The sequence below is a fragment of the Maniola hyperantus genome, chromosome 3 (assembly GCF_902806685.2).
Source record: "Maniola hyperantus chromosome 3, iAphHyp1.2, whole genome shotgun sequence".
Taxonomy (NCBI): Eukaryota; Metazoa; Arthropoda; class Insecta; order Lepidoptera; family Nymphalidae; genus Maniola; species Maniola hyperantus.
In genome coordinates, this window is record NC_048538.1 from 14,644,344 (window position 1) to 14,660,005 (window position 15,662).

Consider the following 15,662-nt stretch of genomic DNA (forward strand, 5'->3'; position numbering starts at 1 on the left):
GTGGGCTTCACTAAAGCCGTGAAATGTCATTTTGACATTGACTTGACTCATGACAGATAGTTTACTTTATGGTTTACCGCTGCTTCGACTCTGGTTTTCTACAATAGTTCTTTATTCTTCTTTTTAGTTTTATTCATATTTTCAAGTTATTAGACTAGTGTTTAGTGCGATATAACAAAAGTGAAACATTGTGCAATAATACGAAACCAAAATGAAACCGCGTCCTTGTGGTTGTAAGGGCTGCCGGACTTGTCTAGTTTGCGAAACTTATTACGGTGCAAATACTTTAAAAGATATCAAACCTCTTGATAAAGAAAAAGGCTACGTATACTGTCCCTTTTGCAACAAAGCCTGGAGTGGCTGGGACATCGATTCGTACAAACAACATCCAAACCACGAAGGTACTTCGGTAGATTACCCCGGAGTGCTTATAAAGCTGGACTTTATATCTCTGGACGAAGAAAGAGAGCTTATGACGAACATAGATGAAGTACCATGGGATAACTCTCAGAGTGGACGTCGTAAACAGAACTACGGACCTAAAACTAATTTTAAAAAGCAGAAAATCGTGCCAGGTAAATTCGAAGGGTTTCCTAAGTTTTCGAAGTATTTGCAGGATCGATTTCTTAGTATAGACTTGTTGAAAGGCTATGAAGTGATAGAACAGTGTTCGTTAGAGTATGATCCTAGCAAAGGTGCATCTATCGACCCTCATATAGATGACTGCTGGGTTTGGGGCGAGAGAATATTAACTGTCAACTGTTTAACTGACTCGGCCCTTACCATGACACCATATAGAGGGGATAAGAAGAAATATAACCTGTATTGTGCGGAGGAATACCCACCCCTGGTTGAAGCAGATGACAGTATAAATTTAGAGTGTAAAGACAAAGGCAAGAGCATGTTGGAATTCTGTAAACCTATAAAAGATATGGATGTTATCATTAGGATACCATTAATAAGGTACAATATTTTGATTTGTGATCCTGATCTTGTTTAATCAATCAACCCTATATTAACCTGCAGGCTTGTTCTATAAATTATAATATATTAGCTGATGCCTACGACTGTCTGTGTGGATTTAGGTTTGTAAAAATCTGTTGGCACCCTTCAGGAATGGAACCCTTGAAAAGGATTTTAATTTTGCCACACCCAAAGGTTGATGGCACTGACCACATGTGCTGCATTTTGTTTTTTTAATGGTTGTGCAATAATGTGAAATAATATTAACTCATGTTGAACTTGTTGAATATTAAATGAGACTGGCAGAGAATTAAGTAATTATATAAAAAAAACAGATTTGTCCTAAGTGTCAGTCAGGACAAATTTTATGAATGCACAGCTTAAACCGCTGGGGTTAGAGCGGGGGCACACGATGCGCTGCGGCGGTGATGCGGCGCCGGAGCGGTGTCGCTGAGTCGTTAGGAATATCTGTGGCATGTCACACGATGCGCTCTACCGCCGCACCGGACTTGCAACCACCGAGACGAGGCGGGGAGGGGTGAATGCGTTGCGACGTCGGAGCAGCACCGCTCAGTTGTTCATGCGTCACAACGAAAGACACTGTCCAACGCTGCTACACGGCGCCGCTGCGACATAACAACGTTGCGGCGCCCCGCACCGCTCGTGTGCTCGCTGATACGGTGAAATCTCTGCGGCATCGTGTGTCCCCAGTCTTAGGAAGTTGTTTGACAGTAGGTTCCTTTTATAATATAGGTACTCACTAAGAATTCTTGGGAATTCGAATTCAAAGGGGATTAAAGTTTGTATGAAAGTCTGTCATTTTTCACACTAAATCCATGAAATAGATATTTGAGCTTTTGGTCAAAAAATAAAAAGTATGTGTTTCAGGATTTTTGGAAATTCCACCCCTTTATCTATTTAAAAACTTCCGTTTTGAGTTAAGCTGGGGCAGGTTAGGTAGTTAAAGAATTTAAAGACATGTAATATACTCAAAACCTTATCAAATTGGCAGAGAGCTGGGAAATAATTCAAAATGGTGGATTCAAGTTGGCAATTATATGGCGAATATAAATCTCAAGAGCTGCTTTAGCAGCTCGAGCACAGAGCAAAATACTAGTTATACTATATGTACAAGGTTTGTTATTTTTCATTACAGACGATCTCTAACAGTAATTTATGGTGAATGCAGATATCACTGGGAGCATTGTGTCCTCAGGGAGGACATAACATCTAGAAGAGTATGCATAGCGTACAGAGAGTTCACACCACCTTTCATGACCAATGGTATACATTCGGCCATCGGACAAGAAATTAGGGATAAAGGTAAACAGTTTTGGGACCATCGGGAGAGATTTAAAGATGCATGTATAACTCAAAATGATATTTTATAAGGACCCATATACAATAATTATGTACAATCAATGACATTCTAATGTCATTGTGTACAATGGTAGATATGTAACAATGTATTAGGCAAGGAACTTTAAATTGTACTTTATCATGGATATTTTATTAAATAAAAATTGTGTTATACTTATTTTAATCTTTAATTATGTATTTGTAAATTAAACATATTTATTAAAAGACAAACTATGTAAATTATCAAAGATTAATAAACTTAGCAATAAACTGGATCGTTTATTGGTGTTATTACCTTTGCTTATAAAAGCTAAACAATCATCTATGCATACATTTTTTTACAAAAACATTTGCATGAAATTTGAAAATGTAAATGACGCTCCAATGTAACTTTTCAAGTTAAACGCTAGTTTTTTTTTTATTTTATTTTGTTATTCAGATACAAGTTAGCCCTTGACTGCAATCTCACCTGGTGGTAAGTTATGATGCAATCTAAGATGAAAGCTGGTTAACCTGGAAGGGCTTTTTATTAAACCCATACCTCTATGGTTTCTACACGACATTGTACTGGAACGCTAAATCGCTTGGCGGCAGGGTGGTAACTAGCGGCCGAAGCCTCCCACCAGACCAGAGGATATTTAGAAAATATAAAATTTACGGGATTTTTGAAAATCTAAATCCACGCGTACGAAGTCGCGGACAACAGCTAGTACTAATATGTTTTCATGAACACCATGATATAACCACAAATTCACGATTTTCAGATTCTTCCCCCTTATTTGTGGTTGGTATAAGACCTAGCTACCTGTCACATTTCATGATTCTAGGTCAACGGGAAGTGCCCTACGGTTCCTTGACAGACAGACAACGAAGTGACCCTATAAGGGTTCCTTATTTCCTTTTTTTAGAACCCTAAAAATAAATAATACAGGTAAGTACAGTGGAACATAAATATATTAAAACAATACAAAAGAGAAAACATAAAATATATAGACGATAGAATTGGTAACTATCTAAATAGATAGGTATAAATAGTAGGTATATTATCAAAGTAATTGAACCAAACCAGAGGAAGTGATCGAGATTGTTTAACATCCAAGGGAAGTGAGTCCCAAAGCCGTATTAGAAAATAGAAGGAAGAGAAGTATCTAGGAGTAGGGTACTTAGCTGTAACTAGATTAAATACTTATAGATCGTATTCAAATTGATATTTAAAATAATGAGGAGTGGCAAGACAGAATGCATAAAGATGAAGTACTTTAGTGATAGGGAGTTACTAAAAACACCATAGATATACAATACAGTAAGCATAAGATGGATTCGGTCTTCGAACAGTGCATGTTGCCACTTGCTAGTGATGACATACGGATCTGAGACATGGTCGCTAACTAAGGGCCTCATAAAGCTCAGAATCATTTAGCGGGTGGAGAAAACTATGCTTGGAGTTTCTATAGGTATGTGATCAATTCCGAAATGAGATCCGTAAGAGACCCAAAATAACCGACATAAGTCAGCGGTTTGTGAAGCTGAAGTGGCAATGGGCAGGGCACATAGTTTGAAAAACCGGTAGACGTTGGAGTTCCAAGGAGCTGGACTGCTAGGATTGCACCGGAATGCGCAGCGTTGGAAGACCTACTAGGTGAACAGATGACATCACGCTAGTCGCAGGGAGCCGCCGCTGGATTCAGGTGGAATCCATGACGTAAAAATCCCTTCAAAGATTATGTCCAACCTAGAGTGGTTTGAGTCTATCGGTTGGTGATGATGACAAGATGGATTCTAATGTTTTTGGTAGGAACATATCCTGACAAAGATACATTTTGCGCTCGTAGACATGAGTGTAGAGGTATATAAGTCTCACAAATTGCTATTGCGCTGGAATCATGTCTCATTATATCATCGAAATCATGTCATTTTGACGTCAGCCGTAATAAAAATATACAATCAGCTCGAAACTTCAGTCTAGTGCTGACGTCACTAAAATGGCGGCTATGCGCATTAGCAATTTGCGGGACTTACGTAATGTACGAGTATATCACTGATTGTGCTAGAGTCATGGGACTACAATATGTGTAGCTGTAGGTACTTCTCCACTGGCATCGCCATTTGTAACCGCCCATGGTGGTGGTTGGTGATGGTTTCCTGCTAGGTTCCCAGCTTGGTTTTCAGATCCCGATTGATCTCCCACTTGGTTGGCAATCTCGTCCTGTCTTGCCACTATCGACTGCTCGGTGATCGTCCACGACATTAGACCTCTCTCACTCTTCGCTTTACGTATACACCGGGCTAGCAATAAGGCGAATACTATACCCAGCACCTGCAAGAAAACAATCATTTTTACATTACACGACATAAAAATAATGTACATCGACCTTTACCGGGTTTTGAACCCTTGTAGCTTTAGTTTTAAGTTTGCGTAGTAATTATCACCACTATATCTTACAAATCTAACATCTGACCATCACAAAGAGTAATTTATTACCCTATTTTGAGTAAATCATTTGAATTTGAATTTAAATTTAACTTAAAAAGTTTAGGTAGGTAGGTACTTACCTTTTTTTTTTTTTTTTTTTTTTAATGCAGCAGGGGAAAATCCTCATGGACACCCGTAGGTAGAGCCGGACTCTTACCGGCTAAAAAACCCCTGCTGTCTTCTTGTTGACCGTGTACCCGCCTTTCAGCCTACAACACAGCAACATTCTTGTCTTTTACTATTTTCCTCTTCTTTTTTCTTCGTCTTCCTTTTCCTTCATTATTATTTCAGCAAAGTCTGTTATAGCTGTCCAGTTTTTCTCATTTTCCAGCATTTTTTCTATTAGATTTTCTACTGTTATGTCTCCCATTCTACTGACGATCTCTCTTCTCTCTTTTTCCCACTTTGCACATGCAAATATTGTGTGCATCGCATCATCAACTTCGCTGCAGTAAAAACATCTAGCATCTTGTCTTTTACCAATGCGTACGAGGAAGTCCATGAATACCCCGTCCCCTGTTAGAAGCTGCGTCAGTCGGTAAGACAGTCGGCCATGTTGTCTATTTGTCCATTTTTCCAGGTTTGGAATGAGACAATGTGTCCATCTACCTTTGGTCGAGCTATCCCACTCTCTTTGCCATCTTGCGAGGGTTTCCTTTTTCGAGGTTCTGATTTGTTCGGAGTTTTTGATGTTTCTTGTCTCCGTTCTCTCGAGAGCCAGTAAGTGGATAGGTATTAGGTTCGCCAGTACCAGCGCTGCGTCCGTTGATACAGTTTTATAAGCCGAGCATACTCGAAGCGCCAGCACACGTTGTGCTTTTAGGATTCGCCTTTTGTGCACTGCGAACTTCATTGCTGGTTCCCACACCGGCGCAGCATACAGGATTATCGATTGGGTAGCCATTGCCAGCGTTCGTCTTTTGTTATCTCGTGGGCCCTTTGTGTTAAGGAGTATTTTGCACAAGGCCCCTGCGGTCCTAGAAGCCTTCTCGCAGACAGACTTTATGTGTGGGCCGAAGGTTAGCCCCCAATCCAGCTTGACTCCTAAGTATGTAACACTGGACGATGGGACTACCACTATACCTCCACAGTCAAAATATATGCTATGAGCATTTTTCCTTCTATTGAAGATGACGGCTTCTGTTTTTTCTGGTGCGATCTCCAATTTATTCTGTCGCATCCATAGGTCAACAGCGTGTAGTGTCTCGTTTGCTTTAATCACCATCTCGTATGCATCATTTGCGGTTACAGATATCGCCAAATCATCCGCGTAGCAGACCAGCTTGACTCCTTCCGGGACATCTATGTTCAGGTAGGTACTTACCTAAGTTCATACTAAATTATTACCTTCATAATCGTAACACAAAGCCCCAAAATGCCAATCACGCCAGAATGGTGCATAAACGTGTCAATCAACGCCGTCTTGCAGCCTCGAGGCCTCAATGTGATGCATACCCCTTCTTTTTGTTTGGAGCAGCAAGTCGCTGGGATTACCACTTCCACTACACCACCCTGGTAGGAGGCAAGGGCCACCGTTGTGTCGTGGTTACCAGTGAACTCCATACCGACGTAGTCGAAGAACGATTCACTGCCGCAGCAGTCAAGCTGGGAATAAATTAAAAAAACTGGTCAGGTCGAGTAGGACTTACAGAAGAAGTGTTCCGTTATCCGTACCATCGTACAAAATTATGCCTACTTTTTATTTTTCATAATTTACATGGCGGTCATTTTGAAATTTGTATTAGGTATTCGTTGTTATATTATGCTGCTATAACAACGAATACCTTCCTCACCACCTGGGTGTCTGGTGCACTTCGACCGTCCGCTGTGCCAGATCCTTCTTCCCACGCACATGCAAACTGTGGAACCAACTCCCATCGGCGGTGTTCCCACTAGATTACAACATGGGGTTATTCAAGGGGCGGACCAACAAATTCCTAAAAGGCTGGCAACGCATCGGCGGTTCCTCTGGTGCTGCAAATGTTCATGGGCGGCGGTAATCACTTAACATCAGGTGACCCGCCTGCTCCTTTGCTCGCTATCTCTATTTAAAAAAAACATGTTCGTCCCGTAAAGTAGAGTGTAGACCGAGTAATCGTGCGGTACCTAAGTGCGGGGAGACAGCTTCGACGAACTTCTATGATACCAGTAGGTAATACTATCCTTACACTGTGCCTAAGGTAGGTCCGGTACTCAGGTAGGTAGGTAAGGTACTTACGGATACTTGAAGCTGGTTGATTTCCATTTCAATTTCTTGGTCCGAAACATATTGTGAGATTGGTATGTACAACGCTTCCCTTAGTCTCCAAGGGTCTAATGAGAACGCCAGTATGACCACAACCACCTTCAGTAGTACCATAAGACCCAAAATTAGGGCATACTGAAATAAAAACCTCCAGTTTATTATAACACCCGTAGACTAGCAGACCCTACTTTCGCTAAAGAGTTAACATGAGTTTGAACATCTCGATGACATTAATCGAGTATGGACACGCTGTAACGTCGTGGGTCTTATCAATGTAAATTGTACAGTTTAAACGCCGCTGTAAAGTAAAAAATAACTTAAAGGAATGCTTTCTAAAGTTTCAAAACTGTTTTCCAAAACTGTGGGACCAATTCGTTTCTGCGGTGTTCCCACTAGATTTCAACATGGGGTATTCAAGGGGCAACGCAACGTATTAGCGGTTCCTCTGGTGCTGCAAATGTTTAAAAAACAAGTATCTCTCTCTATCTCTCCCCGTCGTTTCTTCATAACTGAAGATCGTGATCCTGGCAGTCTCGAATAGATCAACTATTTCCATTTTTAACCGACTTCAAAAAGGAGGAGGTTCTCAATTTGTCTAAATCTTCTTTTTCTTCAATCCGTCTTACGAACAGTTTTGCACAAAAAGTACTGTAGGTACCTACCTACTTATTTTCTGTTAAAATTTAAAAAAGTCACGTACCAAATTCACCAGACAAGTACTCTGTTTTAAAGTACCAAAAAATCCAAACAGTGTGACGATGAGTAGGAATACGCCCAGCAGAAAAGTTATTAGGGCGGGCGTGAAAAACCTTCCGCTTTTGACGCCCTCTTGAAAGAACGAGAATGAGTGGTAGTAAGAATACACTGCTAATCCCAAGACGATCATGAAACAGGCCAGTATCTGAAGTCAAGTCAAATCATTTATTTAAAATAGTATTACGAAATACACTTTTTTTTTAAAGATAAAGATGTACCTACCTAAAGGTCAGTTAATTACATAGGTAAACTTAAAACTAAAGCTACAAGGATTTTGGGGAATGATGAATATTTTAGATAGAAGCTGGCGTTATTTTGCTGATGTCCATAAATACACAAAGACCAACAAGCTTAATTTGCTATTCCGTGCTAACAAAAAAGGGTAGCTTTTTACATCTTGCTAAAACTACACATAACACTAGTCGTATGTGGAAAAGGAGCTCTACCTACGTACCTATCTTACTTGTTTTAAGGTAAGTATTTACGTTATTTTATTACCTAACGATCTCTGAATAGGAAACAGAAAAAAAACAAGTATCCTCCTTCAATTTTTAGGGTTCCGTAGGTACCTCAAAAGGAAAAACGGAACCCTCAATGAAAGTGAAAGGATCACTTTGTTGTCTGTCAAGAAACCTACAGGGTACTTCCCGTTGACCTAGAATCATGAAATTTGGCAGGTAGGTAAGCCGTGAAAACCGTGAATTTGTAGTTACATCACACAAAAAAAAATGTGGTCATGAATTAATTAATATAATTAGTAGGTATTTTCAATTTTCGAAGTAAGATAACTATATCAAGTGGGGTATCATATGAAAGGTCTTCACCTGTACATTCTAAAACAGGTCTTTATTTATTTTTATGCAGCATAGGTTTTGAATTATCGTGCAAAATGTCGAAAAAATACGACTGTAGTACGGAACCCTCGTTGCGCGAGCCTGACTCGAACTTGGCCGGTTTTGTTTTTATTATACAAATTCCAACCATATTAAGTATAGTAACAAAGTAACAATAGCTTATTTTAAGTTGTAGTTACGAAATACGCTATTTAATAGAAATTTCTAAAATTGTGTAAAGACAAGTCAATCGAAATCTTGTTAATAAGACTACACTTATTTCCATAGGTATTATATAAGTACGAATTTCGAACTTTTTGGTAAGGTAAAACCAAAATATGATTTTCTCGACATTTACATTTCTTTATCGCTGTTATCAATTAAGTATATGAAAGTAGGTAAGCATATTATACTTGTCTAAAACAATTGAATCTACATGATACAAAGACATTTTAATATGACGTATACTGATTACGAAGTGTGTACCTATCTATAAATCTAATAATACTAGTATCATCAATATATCAGTAGCCTGTATAGGTACTAAGTACAAATACTTACCATAAACTTTGTCGTAATCATGAGCATCAGAGTTCTCATAGATTTCAAGTTTAATTCCGCTTTTTTGAGCGTCATTTTTAGCACTATAGTACCTACACTTAGGGTAAAGAATACCTTACTGAATATTATGTTCAATTCACATAAAACTCCGCTGATAAATATTTTTTGATAAAAGATAACGATGATATTGGTGCAGTTTTATTTATTACTTACTAGCTGATGACCATGACTTCGTCCGCGTGGATTTAGGTTTCAAAAATACCATGGAAACTCTTTGATTTTCCGGGATAAAAGTAGCTTATGTCACTCTCCCGTCTCCCAGGTCTTCAACTACTCGTTATCGTATATCAATGCAAAATTATCACGTCCATTGCACCCTTCGCGCAAGTCTCTACCCGCCTTCTCCACTCCTGTCCCGCTGGCAAATAGGTAACATACCGATTACAAAGCCCAGTGGAATAGAAATGTTAGTAGGATTTGGAAGCAAGCGGCATCGCATTAGTCGTTCTAAACCTGTCGCGGACTAAAGGTGTACGTATACACTATACTGTATTTTATGTGTGCAAAACTTGAGGATTTCATTTTATTCGTGAGCTGCCATCTATATATTCTACTGTTCTACATCAATGGTGATATATTATAATAAAAAAACTTATTTTAATTTTATTATTGTGTTATTTATTGACCAATAGCCGTAATAAAATACTGATTTGTTCACAACAATAGAAGTACTTTTATACCTGCAATCATAATGAACGACGCTACTATGATCTTGGTAATATGTTTTACACAAATACTAATAATTATTATAACCCAACGAATCAGCCCATTTTTTCCTAAATATCTGTACCAAATCTCCTGTGGGACAAAGCTATTTTTACGGAATAAAAAGTAGCCTATGTCCGTTCTCCGGGAGCACACTGCATGCCTGTCAAAATCGGTTCAGACGTAACCGACAGACACATTTAATAGAAAAATTTTGGGTACATACGGATAATGTAATGGGCATAACATAATAATCTGGTGTTTAATAGGTAATTATTATAAAAGTTACAGAAAAATAATATGTGATTGTTTTGTTCAAGCAGTGCTAGACTCATGGGGTGGTATGTAGACACTGTCATCTGTAGTATCTTTCTGTTTGGTACTGGCATCTGTAGTAACTTCCTGTTTGTTCGTCTCCTGGCCCTGGCGAGCCAGTATCATGTGCTCCTTGATGTTCCACGAAAGCAGACCCCTTTCGCTTTTCACTTTACGGATGCATCTTGCTAGTAGCAGTGCAAAAATTATACCCAGCAGCTGTAAATAGAAAAAAAATGTGTTGCATCAGATGATGCGGGTTTAGGTTTTTAAAATGGGAAATGTATAAATAATAGCCAGGATAAACTCCGTTAGTCGTCCCTGTTGATCTCTGTACTAAATGGGTGATACCCGCAGCTTCATTCATATGGATTTAGGCTTTATAAAAATTCAGTGAAACTCATCAGGACTCTCAACAGTTCAAACTTCAAACAATCAGGAGCTCTTTGATTTTCCAGTAGAAAAGTAGCCCATGTCCATTGCTGGGATGCAAATTATCTCTGTACATTACGTCCATTGATTTAGTAGTTAATAAATCAATGATTAGGTCAAAATCGTTTAAACAGCTGAATGATGAAAAACTAGCAAACAGATAGACAGACACACTTTCGCATTTATAAGTACCTATCCAGGGTTCGCAATGGTCGATTCTAACTAGGTTCAAAAGTTTTTCACCATAATATCGGAATGCGGATGTCCACTGTTGAACATAGGCTTTACCAATAAAATCGGCACTTGACCATCATGGTGGTCTTACACCCTTCGAGGAGAGAAGAACCTTGAGAGGAGAACCGTGCTCAAGCGTGTAAATTAAGATATTACCTGAATAAACATAACAGAAATCCCCAGAACGCCAATAACACTAGCATTCTGCGAGAAAAGGATCACCAATGCAGTCTTACAGCCCCGTTCCCTCATCCTATAGCAGACTTCCGCGTGCGGGAGGATGCAGCAGGTTTGAGGTACAGCTATCGGCACACGGCCACCACCAGTGGGCGTTGGGACTAGCGTTGTTGAGTGGTTGCTTGTGAACTCCACATCGGCGTAATCTGCGTACGAGTTGCCGCCACAGCAGTTGAGCTGGGAATAAGAATGCCTGTGTCACAGTTCACGACAGTTAGGGAACTTCTAAACGGCGAAGCTTCGATGTCACTGGCAGGCGTCAAATGTTAGTACATTTGACGCAGCAGGTAACCCTAAAGTAGATAGCCCTTTCTTTCTAAAGTAGACTTTTCTTTGATTTTACGTCAATAAATAAAAACGTGTTTTAGAATGGTACACTGTACAAGTAAACAAACCCCTTTCAAATGATACTCCACTGGGTATAGTTATCTTACTCTGAAAATTGAAAATACTAATTAGGTACCTATTTATTTGTTCGTGAACACATTTTAAATTTTTTTGTTGGAATATAACCACAAATTCATGGTTTTCGGATTTATTCCTTTACTTGTGATATCCTACCTATCTACCAAATTTCATGATTCTAGGTCAACGGAAATTACCCTAGCGGTTTTCTAGACAGACACGACGGACAGACGGACAGACAGACAGACAACAAAGTGATCTTACTTCGATTAACCACGTGATTACAGCCGGTATCAACTATAGGTATTTATAATTAAATTCTCAAAATCAATATTATAGCTAAATACCTAATGAATAAACTTACAGACACTTGGAGTCGGTCGATTTCCATTTCAATTTCTGGATCCGACGCGTATTGGGAAATAGGTATGTACAAAAGATCCCGTATGGTTCCTGCGTCCAATGTGAACGCCAGTATGATCACAACCAACTTCAGTAAGAGCATAATCGTCAAAATGACTGCATACTGAAATTTAAAAAAACGTAGAATGGAACTTAAAAACGCCGTGATGGCCTAGTGGTCAAGAGTTAAGACGTCCGCCTACTATTCGGAGTCATGCGCGTTTCAAGCAATTAAAATATATCACTTGCTTTAACGATGAAGGAAAACATCGTGAGGAAACTGTTGTTAAATCTGCCAATTGGGTATTTTCCTACTTTTGAATTTGATAAATATTATTACTTTAAATTATAAACTAGGATAAAAATAAAGACGTACCTACCTACCCTGAAAAAAATATTAAAATCCAACAAAGATTTACAAAGTTACAGGCATTTTAATTTTGGAGTGGGAGGGTCTTTTATCCCTTTCTCGCAAAACGAAAATTTGTATGAAACCGCACGAAGCTATTATGGCATTAGTAAGGTGTGACGTCAAAATGCTATATCGCTATCTCTGTCCAATCAGAAATATTTAAATGCATATAACTTTTTGTTATTTGATTGATTTAATTATTTTTTCAGTTTACGTCATTATTTTTATCCTAGTTTATAATAAAGTAATAAAAAAATTGGAGTCAAATACCCAATTGTGCGTCGAGTGTGTTTTGAGGGATTTATACCATGCTGCGTGGTGGTGGTGCGTATTGCTTGCTTGGTGGCTGGCTTTTTTTATACGTTTAGAAGTGGGAGGGCGGGTGGTACATATCGCATACTGCATGTTGCACCATACAGTTTTGTCTGTTTCAGCGGATTATATTACAAACTAGCTCGCGACTTCGTCCGCGTGGACTACATACATTTCAAACCCCCATTTAACCCTCTTAGGGGTAGAATTTCGAAAAATCCTTTCTTAACGGATACCTACTCTTTACAAGAACACACTCTCCAAATTTCATGTCTCTAGGACCAGCGGCTTAGGCTGTGCGTTGAAATATAAGCCAGTCAGTCAGTACCCGTAGTATAAGATTTTACGTCTCACCAAACGTTGCTAGAATTCGAGAATAGAAACAAAATAACATCAAAGTAAAATGGACCTAAACAGCCTTGAATTGAAGTCAAAAATTCAATGCCACTGATTTTAATTTCCCAACGTTTCCGCTTGGAGCGCTGGCTTTAGATGTGTAGACAAACTTGAGCTTTAAAACAAGGCGGTTAAGATCCAGTTTACTATAACGCAGAAGTGTTTCGACTCTCGAGCACCGTTTGGTGAGACGTAAAATCTTATACTACGGGTACAGGACTTTGAATTTTATGTATACAGATTAAGCTTTTGACTCCTTGTTTATAATACGTACCAAATTCACCATGCAAGTGCTCTGTTTCAAGCTGCCGAAAAACCCAAAGAGTGTAACAATGAGAAGGAACATGCCCAACAGGATGCAGAGTATGGATGGTGAGAACAACCGCCCTGTCTTGGCGCCCTCGTAGAAGAACGAGAACGTGTGGTAATGGGCATATACCGAGAATCCCAACGCAATCATGAGACCGCCAATTATCTGAAATAGAGCTATTTATTAGTTACTAGTTTTATACTTTAGCTAGCTACGGCACGAATTCCAAACTACTAGGCAACAAACCACAAACACTAAATTTCCCTACTGTACCCCCTTACAGCGATTACGCACTGCACTTCGTCATCAGAGTTCCATCCGTCATCCGTGAGAATACCAGCGATTATCTACGACATTATGTCATAAGCTCCCATACAAAACAAAAAGGAACGTATTTTTAGGGACTCAGATCGGATGAGTGCGTAACCGCCGTTAGGGGTTGAATTTTCAAAAATCGTTTCATAGCGGATGTCTACGCAGTAGGTACGCTTTAATTCGTCCAATAAGTAGTTTGTACTTTGTATCTACTGTGCGTATGAAAGATCAGTCAGAACTGAGACAGCATTTCTTTTTATAGGTATATAGATTACTAGATTATGCCCGCAGGATTTCTTTTGGGATAAAAGTAATCTATGTCTTAGGGTATAGTATAAGTTTTTTTCTATTCCAAACAGCCAAATCGGTACAGTCATTGTGGCGCGATGAAGCCCGCTATTCACTCGCAAACACCGCGCCACAAAATATGTCGATGGTTTCGCAGAATCATCGCTCTGTTATAAATTAATAATTTTAACATGACGTGTTAATTCGCTGCTTCAGCATTTCAATTTATATAAAGCGAACAATCCGCGAGGCGGCGAAGCAGTCCACATTTCCACATTAAGCAGTTAACACTGAAACTACTGTATTCGCGTGAAGTAAAAGTTCCGTGTGTGTGAATTTCCAAATTAAATTCGTTGGACATTTCTTGTGGTTTTTTTTTCAAAAGACTGTCGAAGCGGACCTCCTAACAATTGGTGTCAGAAGTGGGATGCTAAGAAGGTTCACGCAAGAGGACCCTTAGCATCCAAAGAATCCTGAGGTCATCGCAGTCGTGATCGACGATAAGCCTCGCCCCCAGGGTTGAGCCCGCATCACAACCACTAAGCACCGGTTCTACTCAAGATCGACGATAAGTCTCAGCCTGCCAGACTGAGCCCGCATCTCACACGAAGAACGCGAATATCCTGGACTCACTTAAAAACATCAGTGAAATAAATTTTAAGCCTTCAAAATTACGAAATACAATTTCTTCAATATCTTCAGAAACCTACTCGATATCGTCGCCGCGTGAAATACGAGACGCATTCCGTACAGTTCAAAGCCTTCACGTGTCGCAAACGCATCGACCTAATTTAACTTTCAGTGCAGTGACATCAAAGTGAAAACCTTTTTGTGAAAAAATAAATCGTGATGTTTGCCGTTATCCTGTAAGTAGTTTATATTAATTTTGTATAAAAAGCGTAAATTGTCTAAATTGTATATTTTCGTACTGTATTTTAAATTTAAATCCTTTTTTTTTTCTCTCCATATCTCAGTTTCAGTAATCAAAAATGAGTTTAAAGTCAGAAAGTTCGGACGCAAAAGTGACTCTCTCTATACTCACTAAATTCGTAAGGTCTTATGATGGGAATCGGGAAACTCTTGCCGCGTTCCTAACTAACTGCGATAACGCAATTAGTTTAGCTGCTCCCGACCAGCAAAATATCTTATGTAAATATATAATCTCCCAACTTGAGGGCAAAGCTCAATTAGCCTGCAGCCTTAAAAATTTCAATAATTGGGATGAATTAAAATCATATTTAAAAAGCACGTTTGGCGAGAAAAAACACTCGTCCCATCTGCTACTTGATCTCCAAAACTGTAAACAGGGCCAGTCCGAAAGTGTGACACAATATTCTATCAGACTCGAAGCATGCCTAACTCGACTTCAAGCTGATATTCAAAATTCATGCACTGATCGTAATCTCCTTCTAGGCAAAATCACAGCTATGGAAGAACTCGCCTTAAGCTTATTCCAATTAGGTCTTAACCCTAATATTTCTAATATTGTCCGCTGCAGAAACCCTTCGACACTTAATGAAGCAATTTCTCTAGCAGTCGAAGAAGAAAAAATTTTCAAACTTGTAAAAATTACTCAACCAAAACATCCAACTAAATTTTGTTCCTTATGTAAGAAGACCAATCATAGTTTCTCAGAGTGCTTTAAGAAA

General features: G+C 39.1%; 3 protein-coding genes across 3 annotated transcripts in view; 1 reads left to right on the top strand and 2 right to left on the bottom strand.

The window, feature by feature from the left end:
- Nucleotides 1-59: 59 nt before the first annotated feature.
- Nucleotides 60-2,498, top strand: LOC117996407 (alpha-ketoglutarate-dependent dioxygenase alkB homolog 4). The gene is made up of 2 exons (XM_034984463.2): nt 60-963; nt 2,120-2,498. Exons 1-2 carry the CDS (start codon nt 212-214, stop codon nt 2,352-2,354), a joined length of 987 nt encoding a protein of 328 aa, XP_034840354.1. The 5' UTR covers nt 60-211; the 3' UTR covers nt 2,355-2,498.
- A 333-nt stretch (nt 2,499-2,831) lies between these two features.
- Nucleotides 2,832-9,286, bottom strand: LOC117996465 (leukocyte surface antigen CD53-like). Its single transcript, XM_034984523.2, has 5 exons — nt 9,191-9,286; nt 7,741-7,941; nt 7,014-7,175; nt 6,143-6,400; nt 2,832-4,639 (listed from the first exon to the last, which is right to left on the bottom strand). Exons 1-5 carry the CDS (start codon nt 9,263-9,265, stop codon nt 4,376-4,378), a joined length of 960 nt encoding a protein of 319 aa, XP_034840414.1. The 5' UTR covers nt 9,266-9,286; the 3' UTR covers nt 2,832-4,375.
- Nucleotides 9,287-9,832: 546 nt separating this feature from the next.
- The window catches only part of LOC117996260 (CD63 antigen-like), a 6,747-nt gene continuing 917 nt past the window's right edge, over nt 9,833-15,662 (bottom strand). Inside the window, exons 2-5 of the mRNA XM_069509458.1 lie at nt 13,375-13,575; nt 11,943-12,104; nt 11,093-11,350; nt 9,833-10,489 (exon numbers count right to left, since the gene is read on the bottom strand). Coding sequence (XP_069365559.1) covers nt 10,271-10,489; nt 11,093-11,350; nt 11,943-12,104; nt 13,375-13,575 — 840 coding nt within the window. The 3' untranslated portion in view covers nt 9,833-10,270. The remainder of the gene's footprint in view (nt 10,490-11,092; nt 11,351-11,942; nt 12,105-13,374; nt 13,576-15,662) is intronic.

What these genes read in the sequence shown, in the direction of transcription:
- LOC117996407 (XM_034984463.2), top strand. Translation starts at nt 212, where the DNA reads ATGAAACCGCGTCCTTGTGGTTGTAAGGGCTGCCGGACTTGTCTAGTT. An exon ending in ATTAGGATACCATTAATAAG is followed by an intron (nt 964 to 2,119) that starts GTACAATATTTT and finishes TTTTCATTACAG; the next exon opens with ACGATCTCTAACAGTAATTT.
- LOC117996465 (XM_034984523.2), bottom strand. Translation starts at nt 9,265, where the DNA reads ATGACGCTCAAAAAAGCGGAATTAAACTTGAAATCTATGAGAACTCTG. An exon ending in GTACTTGTCTGGTGAATTTG is followed by an intron (nt 7,176 to 7,740) that starts GTACGTGACTTT and finishes TTTTTATTTCAG; the next exon opens with TATGCCCTAATTTTGGGTCT. An exon ending in TCAACCAGCTTCAAGTATCC is followed by an intron (nt 6,401 to 7,013) that starts GTAAGTACCTTA and finishes ATTTATTCCCAG; the next exon opens with CTTGACTGCTGCGGCAGTGA.